At 47.5% G+C, this 24,272-nt stretch overlaps 3 protein-coding genes across 9 annotated transcripts in view; all 3 read right to left on the bottom strand.

Annotated features, from left to right (window-relative positions):
• Positions 1-2,315: 2,315 nt before the first annotated feature.
• On the bottom strand, positions 2,316-6,090 carry SF3B4 (splicing factor 3b subunit 4). Its single transcript, XM_061120934.1, has 6 exons — positions 5,973-6,090; positions 5,380-5,508; positions 4,605-5,147; positions 4,080-4,286; positions 2,924-3,097; positions 2,316-2,725 (listed from the first exon to the last, which is right to left on the bottom strand). The coding sequence occupies exons 1-6, from the start codon at positions 6,004-6,006 to the stop codon at positions 2,538-2,540; spliced, it is 1,275 nt and encodes a 424-aa protein (XP_060976917.1). The 5' UTR covers positions 6,007-6,090; the 3' UTR covers positions 2,316-2,537.
• A 1,376-nt stretch (positions 6,091-7,466) lies between these two features.
• Positions 7,467-15,879, bottom strand: MTMR11 (myotubularin related protein 11). Of its 6 annotated transcripts, none has more exons than XM_061120933.1 (17): positions 15,594-15,879; positions 15,161-15,251; positions 13,909-14,030; positions 13,622-13,682; positions 13,309-13,451; positions 12,788-12,866; positions 12,525-12,660; positions 12,187-12,274; positions 11,941-12,029; positions 11,731-11,855; positions 11,219-11,285; positions 10,920-10,990; positions 10,084-10,250; positions 9,651-9,824; positions 8,756-8,938; positions 8,031-8,324; positions 7,467-7,755 (listed from the first exon to the last, which is right to left on the bottom strand). In XM_061120933.1, the coding sequence occupies exons 1-17, from the start codon at positions 15,657-15,659 to the stop codon at positions 7,609-7,611; spliced, it is 2,103 nt and encodes a 700-aa protein (XP_060976916.1). In that variant the 5' UTR covers positions 15,660-15,879; the 3' UTR covers positions 7,467-7,608. The 6 variants fall into 6 exon arrangements, with proteins under 6 accessions (XP_060976916.1, XP_060976911.1, XP_060976910.1 ...); XM_061120928.1 differs by lacking the exon at positions 15,594-15,879 and adding an exon at positions 10,696-10,783 and having other exon boundaries at positions 10,084-10,297; positions 13,667-13,682; positions 15,161-15,389; XM_061120927.1 differs by lacking the exon at positions 15,594-15,879 and adding an exon at positions 10,696-10,783 and having other exon boundaries at positions 10,084-10,297; positions 15,161-15,388.
• Positions 15,880-19,250: 3,371 nt separating this feature from the next.
• OTUD7B (OTU deubiquitinase 7B) overlaps positions 19,251-24,272 on the bottom strand; it is a 61,263-nt gene continuing 56,241 nt past the window's right edge. For both annotated transcript variants that reach the window (XM_061120925.1, XM_061120926.1), the window contains one exon: positions 19,251-23,304. In XM_061120925.1, the coding sequence (XP_060976908.1) occupies positions 22,096-23,304 (1,209 nt within the window). In that variant the 3' untranslated portion in view covers positions 19,251-22,095. The remainder of the gene's footprint in view (positions 23,305-24,272) is intronic.

The raw sequence follows: 24,272 nt of genomic DNA, 5'->3' as shown, positions 1-24,272 counted from the left end.
GATACCAAGTCCTAACTTGCCTTTTAAGTATCTCCCTACTAGAGGCTTCCCAATGGTAAAGTGGCAGAGCACCTGCCAATGCAGGAAACACAGGAGATGCCGGTTCAATCCCTGGGTCAGGAAGATCCCCTGGAGGAGGAAATGACAACCCACTCCAGTATGCTTGCCTGGGAAATCCCATGGACAGGGGAGCCTGGCAGGCTGCAGTCCATGGGGTCGCCAAGTCGGACACAACTGAGCAACTGAGCACACACACACCCTCTCACCTGAACTGTTGCCAGATGCATAGCCTAAGTCTTCGTCTCCCCCAAATCTACCCTCTACGGTGCAACCATGGTTCCAAAACACCAAATCTGCCATCTCCTTGCTTAAATCCCCACTGTGGCTTCCCATCATGGACAGCAACTTCCTAGCCAGCCTGTCTTGACAATGATATTCATTCCCTCAGCATTTTGGACTGCTAGGCAGAGCCTGGGATAGCTAGAATTCTTAGGTCAATAGTCTAAAGCCTGAAGCATCCTATCTGTGTGCTGTTTGAAATGTTCTCTGTGCCACAATGTGAGAAGGGCTGAGAACTAATCTTTGGGCGCTCCCTGACTGGTTCTGACCTCACCCTGCCTCCAGCACTGAACAGCTTTAGCTTTAGCACATTAAACACTATGTTACTTATCGGTCTCTTACTTCTGCTCAAAAGCATCCCACAGATCTGAAATGAGCTTCCCTTCATCTTTGTCTGAGAAGCTTCTAACCTTCAAGATCATTCAACTGTCATTTTCCCAGGAAATTTTCTTGGGACTTTCAGGGCAGGTTGGATACCCTTCCTTACGCTCTCAGGGTATTTTGTTTCAAAATAATCTCTTACGTATCAGTCTGCTGCCCTGGTGGCTCAGACTGGTAGAGACTGCCTGCAATGTGGGAGATCCAGGTTTGATCCCTGGATTGGGAAGATGCCCAAGAAGGAAATGGCAACCCACTCCAGTGTCCTTGCCTGGAGAATTCCATGGACGGAGAAGCCTTGTGGGCTATGATCCGTGGGGACACAAAGAGTCAGACACAACTGAGTGACTAACACTTTCAGAGCCCCCTGGTAATGATCAGACAGCAGAACTGCCCTGCTCATCTTTGTATCTTCAGCGGCCACCAGCAGAGCCCTTGTGTGTACTTCATTACCTGAATGAGAATGATGCAAAAGAACAAGAGGGCCAGGCTTACCTTTTCTTGCCTAGAGTGTAAGAAAGTCCGTGGTTACATAAGCCAAAAAGAGCTTTGGAGATGAGGATGATATAACAGGATTAAATGTGGCAAAGGACAGAATAGGCCACTGGATTTGATCTAGTTACTTAAAAGTCTGAGCACAGATTTAAATATGATGGAAATCAGGTTTGGAAGGATTGAGGAGAAAACAAATAGGAATAAGATACAAATCCGTTACCCAAGATATTTGGCAGTATAAAGAACAAAAGAAAATGAAGGATTACTGAATTCCTAGTCCCATTGCAATTGCTTTGCTACCATTTAAGATAAACTGTTCCACAGTAACACAGTATGCTTGAGAAATCCAGTTTCCCTCCATATCCCTTTCCCCAGTGGGTATCAATTTCCATTAGTTTATGGTTTATCCTTCCTTTTTCTGGCCGTGTAGCATGTGGGATCTTAACTCCAAGACTAGGGACTGGATCTGTGGCCCTTGCAGTGGAAGCACAGTCTTAACCTCTGGAGCTCCAGGGCAGCCCTAGCCTTCCAGTTTTAAAATGGAGACAAATGTATAATATACATTATGTGTCACCCTTTAGATAGGAAAACACATTATACACTCTGTTCTACATGCTACTTTCTTCACTTAATATAGCCTCGTGATCTCTTCAATCAGTGTGTAGTCTCCCTCATTCCTTTTTACTGCTGCTTAGTACTCTATTGTATAAATTTACCAGTTTATTTAACCAGTCCCCTACTGACTGATATGAGAATTGTTTCCAATCTGTTATTACAAATAGTGCTGCAATGAATAGCTTTGTGCATGTTACTTCCTATTTTTGCCATCTTATTTCCAGGAATTTACTTCTCTTCTCACTTAATCCTCACAATAACTCTATGCCACAGACACTGGGTCTTCATCTTATGTATAACTTTGATGTAATGAATCAAGTGCTGCAGTACAGAGCAGTCCAGCACTTGCAATAGCACATTATAGAGTAAGTCTTTAAAACTTGGAATAAACAGCCTCACTCCTACCTTACCGTTCTTCTCCCAAAATACTGACATCTCTTCTCAGAGAAAAAGAAGTTATTCTGTCAAGTTAAGCACCACAAACGATAAACAAGGAGTTTAGTTTAATTTTCTCTGGGTATTTGTAAAACACTTAGGGCCAACATAGAAAAAAAAATAATAATGAAGCCTCCTGTGAAAAAATTACACTTACAAAAGAAAGGCCTGAGAGGGATTAGCGCCTTAGCCCCTCTGAGCTACAGCAACTCTGATTGGTCCAAGGAAGTGAATAGATATTGGGAGGCTACGACAGGAGGAAAAACAATGAGAAATCACTGAGGGAGAGGGCCTCGAAGTGGGCCTCGAGGGGGAACTGGAGGTCGGGGAGTGGGTCTGGGTGGAGGGAGAGGCCCCCGCTGGTAGCCGTAGGGTGGAGGTCGTGGAGGGCCAGTGTATCCATGAGGAGGCATCAGTGGAGGAGGTCCACGCATACCATGCGGAGGCATAGGACCTGGGTGACCTGCAGGTAAAAAAGGAAAACTTAGTAAAAACAAGGAATAGAAGACAGTTCATATTGGGACAATGTAGGGAGAGGATACACAGGGAGACAGTGAAAAGAAATAGAAGAAAGAAAAGAAAGTGCAGGGGATAAGAGGTTGACAAAAGAAGCTGCAAGAACAAAATGTGAGGATCAGGGAGGTGGCTAAAGACTACTCACCCATGGGAGAGCCAAACGGAGGCCCTCGGGGGGGCATGCCCATTGGAGGAGGTCCAGGATGAGGCATTCCAGGTGGTGGTCGGGGTGGTGGCTGCCCCCCAGAGCCAGGGGGCCCAGCGTGGGGGTGCCCTAAGCCATGAGGGCCATGGTGGGCCAGCTGCATCTGAGACATACCTATGAGAACACAAGACACAATGAGAAAGGAGATAGAAGAAAGTTAGACAGGAGGGCAAAGAAAACAAGACAGAGAAGAAAATGAACAAAGTGACATCAGATAGAATACAGAAATTAAAGCTGGTAAAAAGTGCCCTTATCCTTGACTCCATCCCAAGAGACTAAATCAACCAACTACCCAACAGCTCCCTACTCCCTGAAGCCCATTCCCTCCTTCCATGATTTAGGCATTGTAACAGTGCTGCAGAATGGCGTGATTATTCTACTGAATAGAATCTGGGAAGACAACAGAGACACTGTCACAGCAAAGATCTAATTCTTAAGGATGAACAGGAATTTTTCAGGTGGACAAGAGAGTGGGAAAAGAACATTCGAGGCAGAAAAAAATCAGCAGGTGCAAAGCATGAATGTGATCAAGAGCACAGTATGTTAAAGGAAAACCAGTAAAACAGCTTGCAGTTATGGGAGTAAGCCACAGGAGCCAGATCATGCAACGCCTAGAATGCTATGATAGCGAGTTTGGGTTTCATTCTGTAAGTAAAAGGGAACAACAGGAGAATTATGAGCAAAGGTGTGTGAATATCTGTATTTAAGAAAAATTACTCTAAGATAGTCAATCAAAGTAGAGATAACTAGAGTCAAAGTGTCAGTTAGGATATTACTACAATAAATTAGGTGTGAAATAATGAGGATAGGAGATCCTGGGCTTCTCAGGTGGCGCTAGTGGTAAAGAACCCACCTACCAATGCAGAAGAGCCTGTTGTTCTCTTTGGTAAAACTTAAACAAGAAATGAAGACAGCATGATGGTTGTTAAAATAAACAGTAAAGTAGCTTGCGTTTATTTTCATAAAAGAATGTCTGAAAGAAAGGAGAGCTTGGGCACTATCTAATATTGTTAAAGGACAAAGAACAGCAGCGTTAAGTACTGACAGAGCTCTTCCACCAAGCTCTTCCCTCTCCTTCCCAGCAAAGAACACCCACCTGGATGGGGCATCCCACCCGGTGGGAATGGGTGAGGATGTGAGTGTCCGTGTCCAGGATGTCCAGCCCCTGGGGTTCCTGCTGATGGGGGGCCATGTCCTCCAGCCCCAGGAGGCATAGGTGGTGGTGGCATGGCTGGGGGTATCCCAGGAGGAAGGGCTCCAGGAGGCGGTACTGGAGGTGGAAAGGAGCCAGGAGGAGGCATGCCTATAGAGAAAACGGAAAAACAGTTAAAGATAGTGAGCAGAGAGTGCCTTTAGAAAGCCTGTTCCATCCTGGCCTCTCCAGGCAGAATGAGCTCTTTTCCCCTCCTCCCAGCTCTCTAAAGTCAGAAGCAACATTAAATGACTCGAACAACAACCTTCTGGAGAAACTCAACAACTTTCTTCCCACCACAATCATCATCCCTCAACCCCTTTCTCATCACCTAATGAGTCAATGTCCCCTCCTTGCCAGGTTCTTTTTCCTTCTTCCTGGCCCCACCCTTCCCAACCCAAGACAAACATTTTTTATCAAAAGCTTTACCTGGTGGAGGAAGCCCAGATCCCAATGATGATACCACAGGATTGGGAGCAGATGGTGGAGGGGGTGCATCTGCAAACAGCTGATGCGGGCGGTCAGCCTGGGAGAGTGGGTTCTGTGCTGCCAGAAGTCTTTCAGCGGCTGAGCCATGGCGCTCACCCTTGGAGTCCTTCTTGAATGCGTAGGACACAGTGATTGGGCGGTTACAGAGGTACTGCCCATTCATGGCCTCAATCGCTGCATCCGAAGCATCAAATGAAGCAAAATTAATAAAAGCATAACCTTTGGAGTTGCCTGTGTCAGGGTCCCGCATAATCTTGGGGGTTTGTAAGATGACCCCAAAGGCGCTAAAAGTATCATAAAGCAACTTCTCATCAATCTCTGGGTCCAGGTTCCCAATAAAAATGTTGGCCCCCACATCCAGGTTTTTGTTGTGAGCTGATGCCTTGTTTACCCGGATTGGCTTCCCATAGAGTTTGATCATGTTCATGATCTTAATGGCATAGTCAGCATCTTCCTCACTCAAGAATTCCACAAAGCCATAGCCTGGGGAAGTGGAAAAGAAGAAGTTAGCAACTGAAGTGATTAAAAACGAGTTTATAACTCATTCGCCTTCTAAAGCACAAAGGATAAGAAATAAGAATCCCAACTTCAATTGAGAATAGTTCCAGAAACAAAGTCTTTAGTTTGCTCACTCCAAAACAGTTAACACCACTGGGGACCTCCAGGAGCAGTCTGTTCCCTCTATTCATAACTGCACTTTTTGCCGTGTACTCACCTTGGTGCTGACCAGTGACTCTATCTTTTGGCATGTGCGTGTTCACTACTGGCCCTGCCTGGAGAAATAGTTCCCACAGCAGTGGTTCGCTAACCTTCTCATCGAGGCCGCCCACGTACACAGTGGCATCTGGAGGACAGGATTAGGAGGTGAGGACAGAAATGAGGGGAAATAGGGAGGTAGCGGTAACATGAAGATAGAACCCAGGCAGAGGAAGTGGGGGTGGAGATGGGGTAGAAAAGCAAAGAATAAGAAAAAAAAAAAAAAAGACGTTAGATTAAGCTTTTAGAAGTTCCTCCTTTTCAGAAAATAGACAATCTTCTTAAGTCTAATTTAGAGTTACGGTGCAAGTTCACTCTGTAACTTTTCTTTTTCTTTCTTTTTTTTTTTCTGAGTGGGAAGGCAGCAGAGGCTTGGACACAGCATCACAACTACAGGCCTCAAGCCTGTCCATCCCGTCCCCATAAGGCATCGGGACCAGTCTCGCGCCCTTCGGAAAGGTAAAATCTCCCGCCCCAGCGGAAACATTGCTAAGCCTAGTCGAGGTCCCCCAAACCCCCAGAGTCCATTCTGGGTTTGTCCCCTCCAGTCACCCTGGTTTCGCTCGGAGATCGGCCCGGCCGCCATGGCGAAAGCGCTCCCGCCGTCTCCAGGCAGCGATCCCGCCCCCTGACCTCAGTCACTACTTCTACTTCCGAGGCGAAGGCTGACGTGAGGTGGTGGGCGGGGCCGCGGCAGGGGAGGAGCCGGAAGCGGCCTCGGCCATCTTAGAAAACACTGGGACTGGAAGCGGCTGAGGCAGTGGTGCGCTTCAGTCCACGGTCCTGTGCAGAAGTGCTACTGTGAGCGGATAGGGCGGGGAACGTGAAAAGGAAACGTTCTGTGTCTTTTAAGGCAATGTTAGAAGTTAAAGGGTCACACTGCTCCCGAAAGTGTCACTTCAGAAGCTGGGAGAACAAAACTTTAGTTTTCATGTGTTTTGTAGCCTTTTTTCCCCTCTTAGGAGGGTGTGCAGAGGAACCCCTCAACGCAGGGCGTGGGGACAACCGTCCACTCCAGTCCGCAGTCCTTGAACAGATGCGGCCTCACAGCCCACGCCTGGGCTTGAGGTATTTCCTTTTTTCCTCAGGGAGGGAATTACGGAATGTCTGAGCTCGCCTAGTCACTGCATAGACGGTGAGGGGAACCTGAGGCTCGGAGGTGGGGTGGTACCGAAGCTGACGGGGATTTGATACTGAAGCCCAGAGGCCTCGACCTCGACCTCTAGAGCACACCCTGAACCCCAGCAACATCTGGGTGTGCCTTTGCCCCGTCTGCACGGAAGAGAGGACCTTAAATTGTGAATCCTGCAGCGCTTCACGCAACCCAGCCCCTAACTTCCTTAGCAGTAATATGGTCGATGCGGTCCCTTCGTGGGTCACATTCCCTTCCTTCCTCTCCCACCACTTCCTTACTTAAGGTTCCTTTAATCAGACACAAATAATGCCAGCGGCGTGTATAAATATTGTGCTTTAATGAACTCCTTAAATAGAAATGTCACCACGAAAATATATAATTGGAAGAGATGGGGTGTCCCATGTATACTCCATACCCATTGAAAACTATAAGGGAAGAAATAGAAATTGGAATTAAAGAAGCAGCAAGAGGAGGTGAGAAGGAGGCCTGTAGGCCATCTTGTTAGCACTGATAAACAGTATACCTGATTATCACAATTTACCAGCGCGATATCCAAAATTTCCATCCCAAAGGCATGGACTTGCCCTGAAAAAAGAAGTGTTCTGGATTGTTTTTGTTTCTTAATTCTTCAAATGACAAGAACTATTTAAACCAAACAAGGCAGGGTAAGAGTTGGATAAGGTTAGCACTGCTCATCTGCAATAGAAACTCAGGTCAGTGATGTTGTTTATGAAAGCTTAGGCAGCAAGACCAGGTAAGAAAAACCGAAGTGAAGTCGCTCAGTCGTGTCCGTGTCCGACTCTTTGCGACCTCATGGACTGTAGCCTAACAAGATCCTCCATCCATGGGATTCTCCAGGCAAGAGTACTGCAGTGGGTTGCCATTTTCTTCTCCAGGGGATCTTCCCGACCCAGGGATGGAACCCGGGTCTCCTGCATTGTAGGCAGACGCTTACCGTCTGAGACACCAAGAAGTCCAAGAAAAACCGAAGGATTAGACAAAACTCTCCCTGACCCCAGACCACCTTCTGTCCTGCCTGTGAGAAAGCCAATTTCAACAGGATTGGGAGAGAATGGTATTTGGGTTTCTTTTCTTGGAGTGATCCTCGGGAGATATCCGTGGTGTCCATTTCCTTAATAACTCCTGAAGGTGGGATAGCTCCTCCTGGAGACCAGAGATTGTGGGAGCTGAGAGGCCCATCTGGGAACAGGGTGAAGAGAGGCAGAGAGGATCCTTAATTCTTAGTTCCCTTTCCCCCTCCAACCCTGCCCTAGGTTCCACTTGATATAAGCCAGAAGCAGTTTTCCCACACTCCCAAATCTATCCACTTTGATACCAATAGGAATGGTATCTCACTTCCCAGTCCCCCAAACCCTTGCCCTTCTGCCTCCTGGAAACATCTGGTTTCTCCTAGAATATCTGGTTCAGCAGTTAGACCCCTTCTCCCACTCCCAATTTTTGTCTTCCCTTCTCACCTGGACCTCAGGCCTTCCCCTCAGGTAGCAGCGTCTCCAGAGCCTGATTTGGGGTCCCAGACATCCAGGCAGCAGCAGTCCCGGGGGTAAAGGGCAAGCACCCCAATGTGAGGGGAGCCCCCACTCCTGATCAGCCAGGCTTTCAGAAGAGATAGCAGGTCGAGGGAGCCAACGAGAAGAGACTGCCAGCAGGGAGGGACTGTCCCGCCAAGGACAGAGTTGATTCAGGGGTGTCAGGGCCCCTCTAGAGAAGAGCCACACAGAGCTGGGGGGCCCCGGAACCATGAAGCTTGGCTAAGGAGGAAAGGGAAATCAACTGGCAACCTAGAAACCTGATGACCCCAGTTTCCCCAACCTGGGTCATGAAGTAATGTCCAGCTGTCACACTGCACACTGCACCGGTGATCAAAGTACAAGCCTCCCCCTGAGAACACTTTATCTGCTCTCCTGATTAGACTTCAAACTAGGCCTCAGGACTGATTAAAGTTGATTTTAGGAAAACATAAAAATGTGTGCATGAGACAGGAAGACTAATAAGGATGAGGAGGATAAAAAAAGATGCCGTTTGTGATTTCTAGGATTTCTGTCTTCCTGGGGACAGTTAGGACTATAAATGGCAACTAACAGAAGGGGAATGAGGAACTCAGACACTATCACTTCTCCTCATCTAGTAGGATGAGCCTGTGAGAAAAATCAAAGGAATTTAGGAACTTTGGACACCTTACCTGCTGTCTAGGGAGCCAGGAATCTGGGCAGTGTTCTGGGTCATAGCCAGGATTATGGAATTGTAGTATTTGTTTATTGCTGTAGCGTAAATTCCAGTCCCAGACAGATAGCTGTGGGTTAATAGAGTTCCCAGCCAGGGGCTGGGAGTACCCAGCAGTATAGACTTGTGTATAGTTGTTGAACTAGATGGAGGAAACAAGAAGAGGAAGGTTAAACAAAAATATATAATCCTCCCCAGTTTAGAGATAAATCATGAAACTCATCTGTTACTCTAAGAATCAGATGTAAGGCTTCCCTGGTGGCTCAGTGGTAAAGAATCCACCTGCCAGTACAAGAGGCACAGGTTGGATCCCTGGTCCGGAAAGATCTCATCTACCTTGGAGCAACTAAGCCTGAGCACCACGGCCATTGAGCCTGTGATTTAGAGCTTGGGAGTCACAACTACTGAGCCTACATGCCACAACTGCTGAAGCCAGCACACCCTAGAGCCCCATGCTCCACAACAAGAGAATCCACCGCAATGAGAACTCCATGCACCACACCTGGAGAATATGCCCCCACTCCCCAGTCGCTGCAACTAAAGACCCCACTCAGCAATGAGGACCCAGCACAGCCACACACAAAGAAACGAATCAGATGTAGGGTGAAAGTCCGGTCCTGAAAGAAAGCACCAGTCTCCTCCCCCTTTCCCACCCTTTTCATATTCAAGAGTAAACTTCAGAGAGTAGTTCTTTCGTTGGCCATACTGCACAGCTTGTGGGATCCTAGTTCCCCGACCAGTAATTGAACCTGGGCCATGGCAGTGAATGCCCAGAATCCTAACCACTAGCCCACCAGGAGACTCCCAGAGAGTACTTAATGGGTGGGGGAAAGCCAAAAATGCAAGTCGCTGACCTGTCCACTCTGCTTTCCACGCTCCCAGGGAGTGTCTCTCAAGAATGTAAGGGTGTCAGGAACTCTGACACTGTCATGAAGAGCAAGAAGGAAGAACTCAGAAAATTCAAACTCAGCTGGAAACTGCTGGAGGAGCTGCCAGACGCAATCAAGGAAGAGGAGAAACACTGGGGCCTGAGAAGAGGGAAATTTAAGAGGTTGGAAGGGGTTGTGGGGACTTAAATGGGGAGGATGAGTGACGTGGGAATGGGGACACTAAGGTGGTCAGGGAGTGGAAATCAGTTGAGGTAGGGGGTTGTGGTCCCTCATCTGGATCTCCTTTCAGGCTCAGCCCAACCTCAGACCCAATTTGGACCTAATTCACCTCCAATGGATTTTAGTATGTCATTTCCTCATCCCTGTACTTCTCAATACCCTCCCCAAACATTCTCACCTCTTCACTGGCCCCAGATCCCCCAAGTCGGGTCAGGAAAGGATGTCCAGCTGCCACCCACTCTCGTTGCACTAGTGACTGGAAGCCAAGCAGTGTTCGGGCTTCAGGGGCTGAAAGCAGCTGGACGAGTGAAGAGAGGAGGCCATTGAAATCACGATCACCGCGCTCTGGGTGATAAACAGGGATAAGGGACAAAGAAAGAAAGGCCAAGAAACTAGGGCAGAAGAGAGTGAGAAAAGAAAACATGGCAAGAGGAAGTAAGAGGCACAGAGGGGGAAAGTTTTGGGTAGGTAGGATTGAGAGGGCACATAAAAGTGAAGAGAAAACAAAGACCTTGAGTGATTCACTTCATACACTCCACCAAGATAGAAATACCCAGCTTCACATGTAGGAAGCAGAATCAAATGCCAAACCAGTTTTCCTCATTTTCCTTCCCCCGCCCCCAATCCCAGTCCCCATCCACTGATGGAAGGACAAGAACAGAAGGCTGAGAACCTCTCTGTTAGGAACCACAAGCTTAATGGGGAGGCAGAAGTAGCACTGAAACACGAGTGAAAGTGAAGTCGCTCAGTCGTGTCCGACTCTTTGCGACCTTGTGGACTGTAAGCCTACCAGGTTCCTCCATCCATGGGATTTTCCAGGCAAGATACTGGAGTGGGTTGCCATTTCCTTCTCCAGAGGATCTTCCCACGAGTAGTGCCTAGCAAAATGAGAGGAGGATGCCAGCACTGGAAGGGGACAAGGAAACTTTCTAGATCTCCCTTCCTGAGCAGAATCCAGTCAGGTGAGTAAAGAAAAAAGGCAAGGAATGGAGTGGGTTGGCCCAAGAAACTCACCTTGAAGTACTACAGAGCGAACCCTGGATGTCACTAAGACTGAGATGTCACTGGCCTTTCGAAGACAAGACCTGGAGGGGTGGGCGAGGAAGAGAAGAGAACAATAGGCCTAGAGGAAGGGAGTGATGGGTCATGGGATACTATGGAGGCGGACTCCCAATTCCTGCCGCCCCGCCCCCCCTTCTAAGGAGCAACAAACAACAGTCTTCTTGGGGAACCAAGGAGAGTTAATGGAAGACTGAGGAGTCCAAGTTAACAGAAGTTTGAATTATAAATCATGCCAGAAAAAGATGGAGTACCTGGTGTAGTCCAACCATCGTGTTCCTTCCAGAGCTGAGAGCCATTTATCCTCAGCCACAGATGAATCTGAGAGAGTGCAGAGGAGTCAGAAGGGCAAAGAGATAAGGAGAACTGGGGATTCAGGGTCCAGAATTAAGGGGTAATAAGTTGGGTAGTTGTTGCTTATGGGGAAAGGAATGAGAAGTAACTATAAATGGCTATGAGGTTTCTACAATTAAGTTGTGATGGTTGTACAACATTGTAAATACAATGAAATGCATTGAATTGTACACTCAAGATGGGTGAAGGGTGAATTTTATGGTATGTAAATTATATTTCAATAAAGCTTCCTTAAAAAAAAAATGTTGGGATCAGGAAGATAGGAAATCAATGGGTCTGTGGGAATTGGGAGTTGAGTGGAAAACGAAGGATTATTGGGCTGAAGGAGTACTCATCCATATCAGGCAAAAGGGCAAACCAGGTTAGGGTCAACAGACCTAGAGGTGGGGTGAGGGGTCAAAGTTTATCTCACCAGGCAGGCAGAGGGCCCTCAGCCTCAGGTGGGCAAGTTGGACATCTGCAAGACTAGGCAGCTCATCCATGGTGTCTACCAGGACAACGTCTGAATGCCCAGCCTGAAGCATGGACTCCACTGCTCTGGAGGGAAGGGAATCAGAAAGTAAGAGAAGGTGTCTGCCCCTCACATCTAACCCTTGATTCTGCTTATCAAACCTCCCCTCACCTGATATCCTCCTTGTTGGGGTCACTGGCTGTATAGAAGCCCCCACAACGAAGAAGATCACTGCCCCCAGGGTGATGCCAGGACAGGCGCTTCACATGGATGAGAGAAGGATCACTGAGGGAGAAACTCCTAGCCCCACCCTACCCTTGCCCCAACACTGACCTCAAGGATCCCCTCCCTTCACAATGACCCCTAACGCCCCATGACCCTCTAATCCCCCAATATTACCATCATCCCCACACTGACCGGTCCACGGCCCTGATGGAAGTGGCCAAATGCTCTCCTGACTTCACTGTCCAGAGTTCGGTTAGGGACCCAGAAGTAACGGGGGAGGCTGTGAAATTGAGAGTTATGTCACAGCCTGGCCCAGTACCTCAATACAATGCAAACCTGTCGTTATAAGGAAGTTGCTTAGGAGGCATCATTCTGAAGGATCTCAGGTTTAGAGATCTAGGAGATACGGGGGCTGGCTTTGTGGACATCCTTGGAGGCTGGAGTATGTGGGAAGTGCCGAGTTCTAGAAGATCAGAGTAGCGTGGGAAGATTGATGGGGCAGCATGGGGTTGGGTGGACTGGGGCATCACCTGGTGGCTACGTCGAACCTCTCATTGACAGTGCTGACTCTCCAGCCCCTGGCTGCCTGCTTTTTCCGCTCAGTCTCCCAGTCTTCTATTGTCTCCAAGAGGGGAATAGGTGGTTTTCTGGAGTCAGAACTCTGGCCTAGGGCAGGAGGTCGGCACAAGAGGAGGAGGAAGATGAACCAGAGACAGCTTAGCTCTTCTGTCTCCAGCCAGCTTCTGCTTTTCAGACTCTACCCTTTCCTTACCCCCAAAGCACCCTCACTCACCAGCCTTGCTCAGGGTTATCCCTGCATACTGTTGGGCTAGACTGTTCTGAGCTCTGGCTTGGACAATGGCCATGGTCACCTGTGGAAGAAAGGACAGCCCATCCTTTGCCTCAGACTAAAGTAAAAAGGAGGCAATAAGGCTCATATGTTGTTTCACTGTCTTGGCCACTAATAGAGAAGAAAAGTGAAGACTGTCCCTAACAAAGGGAGCCTCCACTGGTCATGAAAACTGGAGTCAGGAAAACACATTTAGAACCACAAAATGACAGAATGGTAGTGCTGGGAGGAATCTTGGGAATAATCTTGTCCAACCCTCCCTGTTTTTCAAAGGAAGACACTCATCCACAGTTACACTCCTCAGGCCTTTACTCTCACCATACTCTCATTTTAGTCTTTCCTAGAGGAGAGAAGCAGAGAGAATGATGAGAGGGATCTTGAGAGATGGGACTATTGGGGATTGCGAGGGAAAGGATCTCAAGATTCTAAGGGGAGGAGGGATTCTTGGGTTGAAGACCTCTTACCTGAAAGGCCTGAGGCTCTAGTCCTCCAGCCTCAAAACCGACTCTGAGTAGCCGGAAGTCTTGGCCATGAATCAGAATCTCCTCAGGGATAAATTTAAGCAGGGACCCTGGTCGGAGGAGCTGGACTCGGGAAGGGCCATTCACTGAAGTCAAGAGTTAAAGAGTGGTATAGCCATGAATCAGGGTCCCTCTAGGAGGAACTCTTCTAGCCCATCCCACTCCATCCACTCAGTCTGTCCTCTGAGAATACCGGAAGGATGAGGAAGGGTTCCAGCACCCACAGTGAGCCCTTTCACCAAACCGCCACACTTACCAGCTTCTAATCGCCCAATGTTGGCCAGGGAAAAATCATACTCACTGCTCAGGGGAGTCTCCTAGAAGAAGCACATGACTGACGCTAAAGACATGTGAAGTCTCATTCATTGTCCTATCTTGACAGCCCTAACCTCCCTAGAGATGCTTCCCAACAACAATCCTTGATGCTCTTAGAAGACAGCCCTTTAAGCATAACTCTCTCACTTCTATAATGTTTGTCTAAATCTTCTAGACTCCCTTTCCACTTGCCACTAGTTGTCCTTTCCACTGCCGTAACCTCCTCACCTGACTCCGCTGCCATCCACAGGGCTGGAAGGTGACCCTCAAGTTGCTGCAGATCAGGGTTCCAGGCATTTCAGGTTCCAGCCCCTTCCTCACCCCTGGGGCCCATGCTAGAATCCGCTCCCCTGCAGGGCAAGAAGGGAAGCCAGGTTATGACTGTTCGCAGTGTTGCCCCCACCCGTATACACACACTCCTCTCAGACATTCTGTAGCAGAAACTAGTTGAGGCACTCCATTATGTTAGCCCTTGAGTGAGTGAGTGAGTGAAGTCGCTCAGTCGTGTCCGACTCTTTTCCCCCATGGACTGTAGCCTACCAGGCTCCTCCCTCCATGGGATTCTCCAGACAAGACTACTGGAGTGGGTTGCTATTTCCATCTCCAAGGAAGAAGCCTTGGAGAAGGTTAGCCCTTAGGCAGCCCTTATTCTCTCCACTCACTCAACCTAGCCATGTTTGTTCTTCCTCTCTTTCTTGCTTAATTGCACTCTGAAAATGATTGCCTTCTGGCTACTTGATGTTTACCCCTCCAAGACAACCTTCCCTAACACTCCTTTCCTTGGAAGCTTTCTTCTTTCCAGAAGGAATGTCATAGGACAATGGCCTTGAGGACCACCAGAACCTATTCTGGAATGGCCCCAAGCCAGCTCTAATGATTCCAGTGACTCCAAGAGGAGAAGAATGCAAGTCTACATCAACCCTTATCCTTATCTTCAGTCCCATTTCCCACCCTAAAACTATAAGACCTCTTCCAACTTCCCAGGAAGGGAAAGGGCACAGTCTTGAGAGCGTTAGCTTGCTGTGGCCCCGTTTTCCTGGCAAAGTAATAAAGCTACTCTTTTCTACTCCTTTTTTTTTTTTTTCCCTTTCTTTTCTACTCCTTTAAAGCTCTCTCTTCTTTAAACCTCTTTCTATTCAGCGTAGGTGAACAGAGGCCAGTTTTTCTGCAACAGGGGAATCTAAAGAGGAAAGACTAAGATTCCTCCCTAACCCCACAAGAAGGAAAGCTTAGGAGGAGAGATTTTAGGCCCTCAAATATTTTTGAATAAGTTAATGAGAGGAGGAGTAACGTCAAGAAAACAGAGGGACCATCAAGCTCCTAGCCAGCCCTGGGCAGAGAACAGAGCAAACTTCAGGCAAAAGCACTTTGAGCCAGAAGAGGAATACAGACGTATCTTTAGTGAGGTTTGAAACAGGGTTTGAGGAGTGTGAAATTTGGAACAGTCTGGAAATCAGAAGTATTGGGAAGGCATTATTACCTGGGAGGCCTCCAGAGGCCAGGCAGCTGCCCAGCTGACGACTCCTGGGCTCTGGCATCCCAGTCCCCTGCACAGACTTCGGTCCAGAGAGCTGTGAAGGGGGTGTAGGGTTAATCCCCAAGCTTCTCTGGTCCTGGAGTCTGGGCTTACTTCAGCGGCCACCCTGGAGGCCTACACTCAGACTCTCAGGAGACACTGAGATCAGTGGCTGTGGAGAGCTCAGGACAGGCGTCAGCAGAGAGTTAAGGAAGGGAGGGGCTGGTTAATGGATAATGAGACAATGTACTTGAGACTGCAAAAAAGACCAAGCACCATCAACCAGAGGTTGATATGAGACATACCCTCCGCCTCTAGATTCTTTTTTCTCCACATCACCCCCATTCGCACCCTCTATATGACAAACCCTTCCCCCAAGCCATTTTCCTCTCCTTACCCCCATCTCTGGCTCCTCCTTCTGGGGGGCGATGTTGAAACTCTGGCCCCGGCCCCCCCACCACATTTTTCTGGCTCCATCCGGGGATGGAGCAGTCAAGGGTGGAAAACCTCGAGGATGCTCAAGCCCCTTGGGGAGAGGCTGAATCCTGTGGCTAGCAGGAGGGAAGTCAGGGAGAGGGGCAGGAGGAAGATTCAAGGGAAAGGAGCATTTGAGGTGCAAGGAGCACGATTTGGGGTCTTTTGAAAGGTGTGTCCAGTCCAGCTAGAGAAGGCTCCACGGAAACTTCAGTCGACTCTGGAAAGGGCGGAAGAGATGCCCAGCCCCTTAAAGGAGAAGACACACAATTTTGGAAAAGTGGAGAGAAAGTGGAGGAGCCTAAGAAAGGTGAGGGAAAATTGGGGAACTGAGAAAATAACCACATTCCCTTCTTTACTCCAAACCCATATCCTACCCTCTTTCTGTTCATGAGCTTTGGGGACTATTTGAGTGAAGCAGTAAGGACAAGTATTAAACTGGAATCATTTGGGCTACTTCCCTGGACTCTCACTGATGGCTTCCCTGGGAAGCTGTTTTTGTCTTCTTTAAGGGGATGAGAGGAATGATTAGAAGTACTTCAGGTCTCCTTACAACCTCTCCTGACAGTCTGAACTAAAGTGGTTGAGAAGAAATAAATGGAAATTGGCCCTCGGGATTTTTGCCTGGGGAAGCCCAAGAATTGGGGTGGGGGCAAGTGGAAGTGTTTTTGTATATTCTTCTCCAGAGAGCGTGAAACATATCTCATGTGAAGGGTGCAGTGGAAAAGTAGGGAGAGTAACTGAAATATCTGCAGGATGCTGACACAGGTACGGTACGTGCAAGTTCTATGGCTGGGGGTGGGAGGCCCAAAGAAACACACACACACAAGAAACACACACACACAAGAAACACACACACACACACACACACACACACACACACCCCATCCAAACAATTGGAAACTAGAGCCCATTCCAGGTACAGGAGCCCTCCCTCCAACCCAGACATCAGATCTCCAAATTAATGATTCATGTTGAGGACTTTGAAAGCTGAGGGCTGGAACCCTCTGTTCAGTGCAACAGTCCCATTCCCCAACCCTCCCCCTTGAAACCCAAGAAGCAAAGATGGGTGGGGAAGGCTGTAGGAGGGAAGTAAAGGAACATTAACTAGGGTAGGTATGCAAAAATCTACCTTTAGATATGAAAAAGACAAGATACAAAATAAGAAATTACTGAGCTGCTGTTTTATTGATTTTGAGTTTGTACAGAGGCAGCAGTCCTTAGGTGGGGTCCCCAGTTTTCCAGAGTGACACTCAACTCTCCGCCCCCCAGCACACACACCCTTCCGGCCTCAGTTTTGAAAAGTTCCCTGTCTTGGCTGCAACTGTGGAAATAGTGAAGATATTGTGAGACAGGGAGTCCATCTGGAACAAAGAGGCATACACCTGCTAGGAAGGCGTCCCAGAAGCCTGATTCTAGAAGTCCTAAGAGCTGCTACATTCCCCACCCCCACCTGCATTCCATCAGCCTCAATCCCTCGCGGGAAGAAAATATTTCCCAAGGTCTGTGGCAATATAAAAAGGTGTGTACCACAATTTAAAAATCCATTATCCACTTTCCTTCTCCCCACCACCCTTCGGTCAAGAGCCTCATTCTATTCTTTAATACTTGAGGTGTAGAACAGCAGGAGAATAGAGAAAACATGAGGGGGGATGGGGGAAGGTCAGAGCCAGAAAAAAGACGGGTGACTTGGATCAGCATCTAACCAGGAATGCAAAGGGGACAGCAGCTGAGTGTTAAGTAACAGGAGGACCCCCCGCCCCGCCCCGCCCCGCCTCTGACCACCCCCCACACCCCCAGTGGAGGTTTAGGGGATGAAAGGAACGGTGGAGAGGCAAGTGTCTGTATCAGATTTTTCCATTTTCAGAATCCTGGTCTGGTTGCAGGTTTGTGCCAGGAGTGAAGGCTGCCGGGAGGGGCAGCTAAAGGAAGGAGGTGGAGCTGAGTGACTCACAAGATGAATCATAGATCCAGTTATAAGCACAGAAAGAGGCCAAGGTCCTCCCCACCCTGCTCCTCTCTGCGCTACTGGCAGCCAGCTTCCCTTCCTCTTTTCTAGCACCCCTTTACCCAAGTGGCCAGTAAAGGGAGGGATTGTGGAGAAAGTCTCCATGGAGGGTATCCTAATATTTTGTTAATCCACTTAAGTTCAGGGGGCAAAACAGCCTGTGATTTCTACAAAGTGAAAGAAACAGACTGCCTGTATGAGTCACTGAATCTGTAGTTGAAGGGCCTGGAGGGAAAAGGAAATTAGAAAAATCTGTGGTGCAGGTGATTCCAGGATGAGAAGGGACTATTAATTCTGTCTTCTCACCTGTGGTGGTGGGTCTGGGACACTGACTCCTTGGAGAAAGAAGAGAATGCAGGGTCCAGAGGTGTTGGAGTAACTTGGGGACAATTATTTTTGAAACTCCTTTATTGGGAAAGATAAAATGTGACTGGAACTTTGGACATGTGGCTGTATAGCAAGTGGTAAGAATAGCAAAAGCTAGGTTCTCAGAAGTCATTCAGAACCAGCTCCATCCTTTCCAGCTCTTATCACTCCCAAACATACACTAAAAAGTCATTGCTGATTTTTGTTTAGTTGGTCTGTGAGCGTTAGTTTCACTTGAGAAGAAACAGCTAACAGCAGAGGGAAGGAACTTCCATCCAGGCCCCACAGAGCACTGAGTTGAACACCATCCCACTCCATAAAGAGACTGAATCTTAAAAAAAAAAAAAAAACCCTTTTAATATCATCATTTTATTTTGCTGTAGAATCCAGTGTGAGGGGAAAATGTTTGGTTAAATCTTGTAACTCTCAATCAAACATCAGCATAAATTAAAAGGAGGAATCTGGAGGCGTGTCCTATAGACCTATTTGCTCCATCAGTGCTGAGATGGAGAACCTAGGGTGGGTAGAGGGGGTAGCACTGTCTGAAATCAAAAAGGGAAAAATAGGAGCCCTGAAAATCTCCCCTCTCCAATAACCACCTCAGTAGGTACCCCAGTGCCTTGGGTTAAAATAACTAAGTGCACTTATTTAAGCCTGAGAGATGATATCCCTCCATTAGGATTGAAGGGCCTGCCCCCGCCCCCGCCCCCCCCCCCCCCTTTCAATCACACCCTCAACTAAGGAATTTGGCTCCTTTGGAGTGCATGTCACATACCCCTCTCCTCCCTTCCCCACAACACAGTAATTGCACGAGGTTGCCTCTTCTCCCTCCCCAAATACTGTCATTTCCCAGGCAATTTTTCACCACCTTCCCATCCTACAGCCGTCTCAAAATATAAAGCAGAACAGACTTTACTCATCCCTATGGAAAAATATCCATTGACTCAGGGTCCCTCATTTTTAGAATGGAGAGGTTATTTTTTTTTTTTCTTAACGCCTCAATAAAGTTACCTTCCCAAATTAAAAACAAAAAATTCTTAGTGAAAAAGCTATAGGGCCTAAATAACCTCCCCCCCCCCCCCGCCGCCTTTTTTCACCATTTTCACCCCCTTGGGCACCCCTCAGAATTTCCACCTTTTTATTTGAAGAAGTCAAAAGGGATTGGGGTTGGTCAATTTATAAATCAAAACAAAAGCAAACATGACACAAGGTTTCCATTTTTGTTCATTTGTCCTCAGTTTTTAAAAACAAAAGTATTAACTAGACTAATAGATCAAATCCAAACACAGCAGTCCAGTGGAGAATTAAAAGTTTCCTGGTTTTATTCTCTGGGAAAATCCCTGGTCTGTTTCCATTCCTATTGGTCCAGGCCAAAATCCTATGATATAGATGGATGCCTACGGGAAAGCTAGGTGAGCTGTGCAAATTCTAGGTGTGAGTTTGAGTCATCTGCTGTTTGGGTGCATATTAGGGGACAGAAGTTCATATGGTGGTGGTCTCACCAGTGTTGTTCTAAGCCCAGACATGGGGTGAGGTGAGCAAGGCACTCACTTTGGGCACAAAATTTAAGGATGCCTCAAAAGCCAGTGACCAAGATGCTATTTTCACACAATATATTCTGAAAATCAAAACTAATATAAAAAGAGCCACAATGAATAAAGTTATCAAAGTTTTAAATGAAGACAAGATTCAACCCCTCCTTGCTCAATTCAGCTTTTCTTCCCTCACTCTAACCCCAGTCCTGATGGATCCTGTCTGTTTTAAAGATTTTGATATTTTGCTCATGATGGATTTTTTGCATTAATTTTCTTAAATGCTGCATTAAAACAGTATTTTTCTTGATTAGTGAGCTTCTGGCATCTCCTTAAGTTTTGACCCTGAAGGGAATGCTCCTCTCACACCAGCCCAAGTCCTGCCTGGGAATACAAACATACCCTCCTTTGGAACCTATCTCCTTTGATCTCATTGCTTCCTTAACACATCCATTTCCAAATAAAAGCCTAAGAATTAATAGCCATGGAAATTATTAAATCAACAGACAATCAGATTTAGAAAATAAGTGGCTTTTCGAGTTTGTTGAGGAGAAAGGAAACTTCTAAATTGTGAGAAGTTCCAATGAAGAGGACAGTCTTGGCTGACTTTGTTATCAAGGGGGAGGTGGGATGACAACTTTCCTGATTGGGCAGAAGCAACATATGGCAAACACAAGTCCCCCCAACGCACACCCCCAGCCCATGTCTGCCTTGGATCAATGTGAGGATTACATTCCACAGGATGGTTTAAGAGTACACACCTCAAAAGAGAAATCCAAATACAGAAAAATAGCCCCAATTAACACTCTAGACACATTTAAGTACACTTATTTCCCTTCTTCATATGCACCCAGGAGTGTATACAAATTGCATAGTTGATTTTTTTTTTCCCCCAGAAAGAAATAATTTAAAGAAAAGGGAAAAGTGGCCTAGGATAGGTCCTCCAGTTTAAAGCTCTTAGAAATGGTGCTGGCCAGAGCATAGGCTGTCCAGACTTGTGCTTTGTGCAAAATGCAAAGGAGCTCCCCCCACTACTGTGTCCACAGACCCACTCCCACCCCCTGGGGAAAAGGATGGTTTGGGGAGAGGAGGAAGATCCAATGACAGATCAGCTCATTGGGAGTAATCTGTGATCTGTGGTTATAGTTCACTAAAATATATATTTCTCTACCTACCTCTTTATAAATTGCCCCTAACCCCTATCCCAAGTTTTGACATCAGTCCTATTATCAAAAATATCTCTTCTTACAAAGTATTTTTTTAATTATTTTAATAAACTAACCACAGATTAAGGTCAGCTATGGCTTAACAAAAGAAGCCGGGATGTTAAGTTCATTCTCCAAAAGTAGAGAGGAAGGAGAAAGAATCACTTAAATAGGAGGGGAAAAACTAATTTTTTTTTAATGTTTTTTGCTTGCTAGGGTCTTTTTGTTTCTTTTCCAAAAAATAAGTTGCTTTCTACAGAAATGCAGCAGCAGAGGATGGTAGTGCTCTATTTAGGTTTTTGGTTTTGTTTGAAACAGTCTGGCCAAAAGTCTGTCCTCCTCCCACCCCCTCCCAAGGCGCACTCAAATGTGTGGTTATTGCTAGTAGTTAAAAAAAGATCACCTCTGCACCAATTCACCTGGAAAAAATTCAACATACACAGCTGCTCTTATCATTCTCTTGCCTTCCCCAGAGTGAACATTTTTTGTGTGTTTTTTTTTTTTTTAATAAAATTAAAGTCTTAAAAAAAATCACAACCTTCTTAACTTAGCTGAGCTCAGCCCTCAAAAAGGATGAGGAAAAGATAGGGGGCAATCGGCAATCTCCTCTCGAACTAGAAGGGATGACAGACGGCTGTTTAGAAGGAAATCAAACTTCAGAGGAAAAAGATTCCCCCTTTAAGTTCTTGCCTTTGCCATCTCACTAAACCGATTTAAGCCATCCCCCTCCTAATAAGCACCCAGAAGCACACATTTCTGCCTGTCTTTCCAGATCCTTCAAAAGGAAAAATTTATCCAACACTAAACATCTACTTTAATTCAAGTCAATAGTAAATCTAATTTCCCAGTTTCCCTCCACACTCCCAACTCCACCACCGTGTGCTTTTTTCCAACCTAAAAGAACTTTGGTCTGTTTTTTCTTTTATTGACTGAGAACCTCCTTTGCCAGTTCCTCCCCCAGACTTCTGCCCACCTACCCACCCCCACACCGAATCTTCCCTTACACTTTCCCTTAGGCCTGGGATGGACCCAAGGGGTTATGACACACAATTATCATCTTTCTCCCCTTGTACCTCCTCAGTACCATCAAGTCAAGATCGGCAAAGGACCAGTATAGCCCTCGAGGCACCATGCAGCCCTGACCTGCTCTTGCCAGCCTGGCAGCTCTTCAGAGTATATACACTTAAGAGTTTCTAGCCAGGCTCACACCAACATTACTGCATTCGCCCCATCAACATGGGAGCTGGGTCTTATGAGCCAATTAATTGACTTAACGTTCTTTGTTTAGCCCCCTTGCCCTCCAAGGTTTCCCGTTCAGAACCTGTGCACCAGCAGCTCCCCACCCGGTTCCCGTTCCCTTCTCCTCAGTTCTTCCCTGTAACAGCAGGAGCAGAAGTTGTTTGTCTCAGGGTGTCCGTAGAAGCTGCAGTTCGGTTGTTTGCACTTGGTCTGGGTTGGGGGAAGCCCCCGGGGACCTCCAGCCCATCCATCTGGCTCAGGGGGCTCTCTGTAGCCGTTGCTATAGGAATCAGCCACACGGAAGTGGGGTGCTAACGGTGCACCCCTGTGAGCTCCATCCTTGGAGTGACTGCCTGGCTCCAGAGAAGGGATGCTGTCCTGGTGGGGGTAGGGTCGCCCAGGAGGGCACTGTCTGGGGAAGGTGGCATATGGTGGTAGGCCCCCCCCACATGGCCCCCCTGCCAACTGCCTCCGGGGTTCCTGGCAGTGGACTCCACCCCCAGAAGGCCGAGGGATAGTAAAGCCACCAGGGTAGCCGGTAGAGAATGCCACTGCCTTGGATTCTGCTGGAGGGGCAGTCAGCAGCTCCTCCCCGCCATCTGGCTCTGGCTTTTTGGCTGGAGGCGGCCCACTCCCTACCCCTCCATTCATGATCTTCCTCTCTGCCTCCTTCTGCTTCTGCTCTGCCAGGAATCTCTCCTCAGCATCAGTGAGGTAGCGCTGGATCATCTCCTCCTGATACTGGTGGCGGTGACCCATCTTCAGGGTGCCAACAAAAATAAACTTCCCCTCCCCTTGCATTGCAATCCTCATAATGCTCAGGCTTTGCATCACCTCCTGGCTATACCTGCTCCCTCCATTACCAACAGACTCAGATGTGGGCTTCTCAGATACAGGCCCATCCCCAGCTGCCTCCTCCTTGCCACCCTTCCAACTCTTCAGTGAGTTTTTCTTCTTCTTCTCCAGCGTCTCAGTGCCACTGCTTACCCCCGACCCTGCTCCCACCCCTCCAGGCTTAGAACCCTTGCCGTGCATCAGGCCTCCCATGTTCTTCTTGAGCTTGCTGCCCAAGGTTTTGCCAAAGCTGCCCAGTTTGTTAGCCACAGAATCTGCTCTCTTCTTGTCCTTTTCCCGATCTCGCTTTGACTTCTCTTTCCTCTTGCTGCCCTCATTGCTGGCAGAGCTGCTGCCAACTGACTCTTTGTCTGATTCCCCAGACTCAGGAGTGGACCGGGGCTCATCTCCAGCTGAGGCTGTCGGGGACTCAGGCTGGGCCAGTGGAGCCTGGAAGAGACAAGATGGTTGACAGATACAGAACAGATAAACAAGGTCTTTCTGTATGGCGCAGGGAAATACATTCAATATCCTGTGATAAACCATAATGGAAAAGATCCTGTGATAAACCATAATGGAAATGAATATCTAAAAAAAGAATGTCTATATGTGTATAACTGAGTCACTCTGCTGTACAGTGGAGATTGGCACAACACTGTAAATCAACTATACTTTAATAAAAAAAATTAAATTAAAAAAAAATGGCTGACAGTTATTCCATTGGCCTAGGTTGAAGGAAGCCCCCAGGAACCTCCGGCCCATCCACCTGGCTCATGGGGCCTTCTGCAGCTGTTGCTATAGGAATTAACCATGTGGAGAGGGGTGGAAACACCCCAATGAACTCCTTCCTTGGAATGACTGCCAGGTTCCAGAAAAGCGCTGCTGTCATGAGGGGAAGGATCACCCAGGAGGGCACTGTCCTTCCCCAGCTCATCAGCTCCCCCATGAACCAGGGAAAAGTGTATCTAATGTCTAGCTTTTATCTCCCCCGCTGCAACGTGATGCCCTTCTGTAATAAGGAAGCAAAATGAAGACTAGATTCTGCTCTTCTAGAACAATGTGCAACTATACAAATACATAGCCTCTGGGTAAGGTGGGAGAATATTCTATAGACACTAGAATGGCGTTTATTATAAATTTCTCTATGCCAGATTCTGCCCAAAGTTAATCTCAAGGAAGTTTTGAATAAACACCCCAAGTCTTAACCATTCTGCAACCACTTTCAGACATTCAGCACCAGAGTCCATCAGTTGGCCCTTGCTCCTGTGTTCCTGTTCTATGGATAATGACATCCTCAGAACCTACTAGATCAGGAGCTCTTTAAGCTATTCTATCTCTTCCAGTGCCCAACACAGAGGTCTATGTACAGAGGGCTTAGAATAAAGTAATAACAATCTCAAGTTCAAGAAAACTTCTCC

This window comes from Dama dama, chromosome 20, assembly GCF_033118175.1.
Source record: "Dama dama isolate Ldn47 chromosome 20, ASM3311817v1, whole genome shotgun sequence".
NCBI lineage: Eukaryota > Metazoa > Chordata > Mammalia > Artiodactyla > Cervidae > Dama > Dama dama.
Note: the sequence above shows the minus strand (reverse complement) of the source record. Positions and strands in the feature narration are given on the sequence as shown.

Excerpts from the sequence above, each read along its gene's own strand:
- MTMR11 (XM_061120927.1), bottom strand. The coding sequence starts at position 15,218 with ATGCCAGAGCCCAGGAGTCGTCAGCTGGGCAGCTGCCTGGCCTCTGGA. Across the intron at positions 13,683-13,908 it reads GTGGATGGCAGCGGAGTCAG|GAGACTCCCCTGAGCAGTGA; the intron begins GTGAGGAGGTTA and ends TGCTTCTTCTAG. Across the intron at positions 9,825-10,083 it reads GATCTGGGGCCAGTGAAGAG|GCCCCAGTGTTTCTCCTCTT; the intron begins GTGAGAATGTTT and ends CCCTCTTCTCAG.
- SF3B4 (XM_061120934.1), bottom strand. The coding sequence starts at position 6,006 with ATGGCGGCCGGGCCGATCTCCGAGCGAAACCAGG. Across the intron at positions 5,148-5,379 it reads AGTCACTGGTCAGCACCAAG|GCTATGGCTTTGTGGAATTC; the intron begins GTGAGTACACGG and ends CCACTTCCCCAG. Across the intron at positions 3,098-4,079 it reads GGGTGGGATGCCCCATCCAG|GTATGTCTCAGATGCAGCTG; the intron begins GTGGGTGTTCTT and ends GTGTTCTCATAG.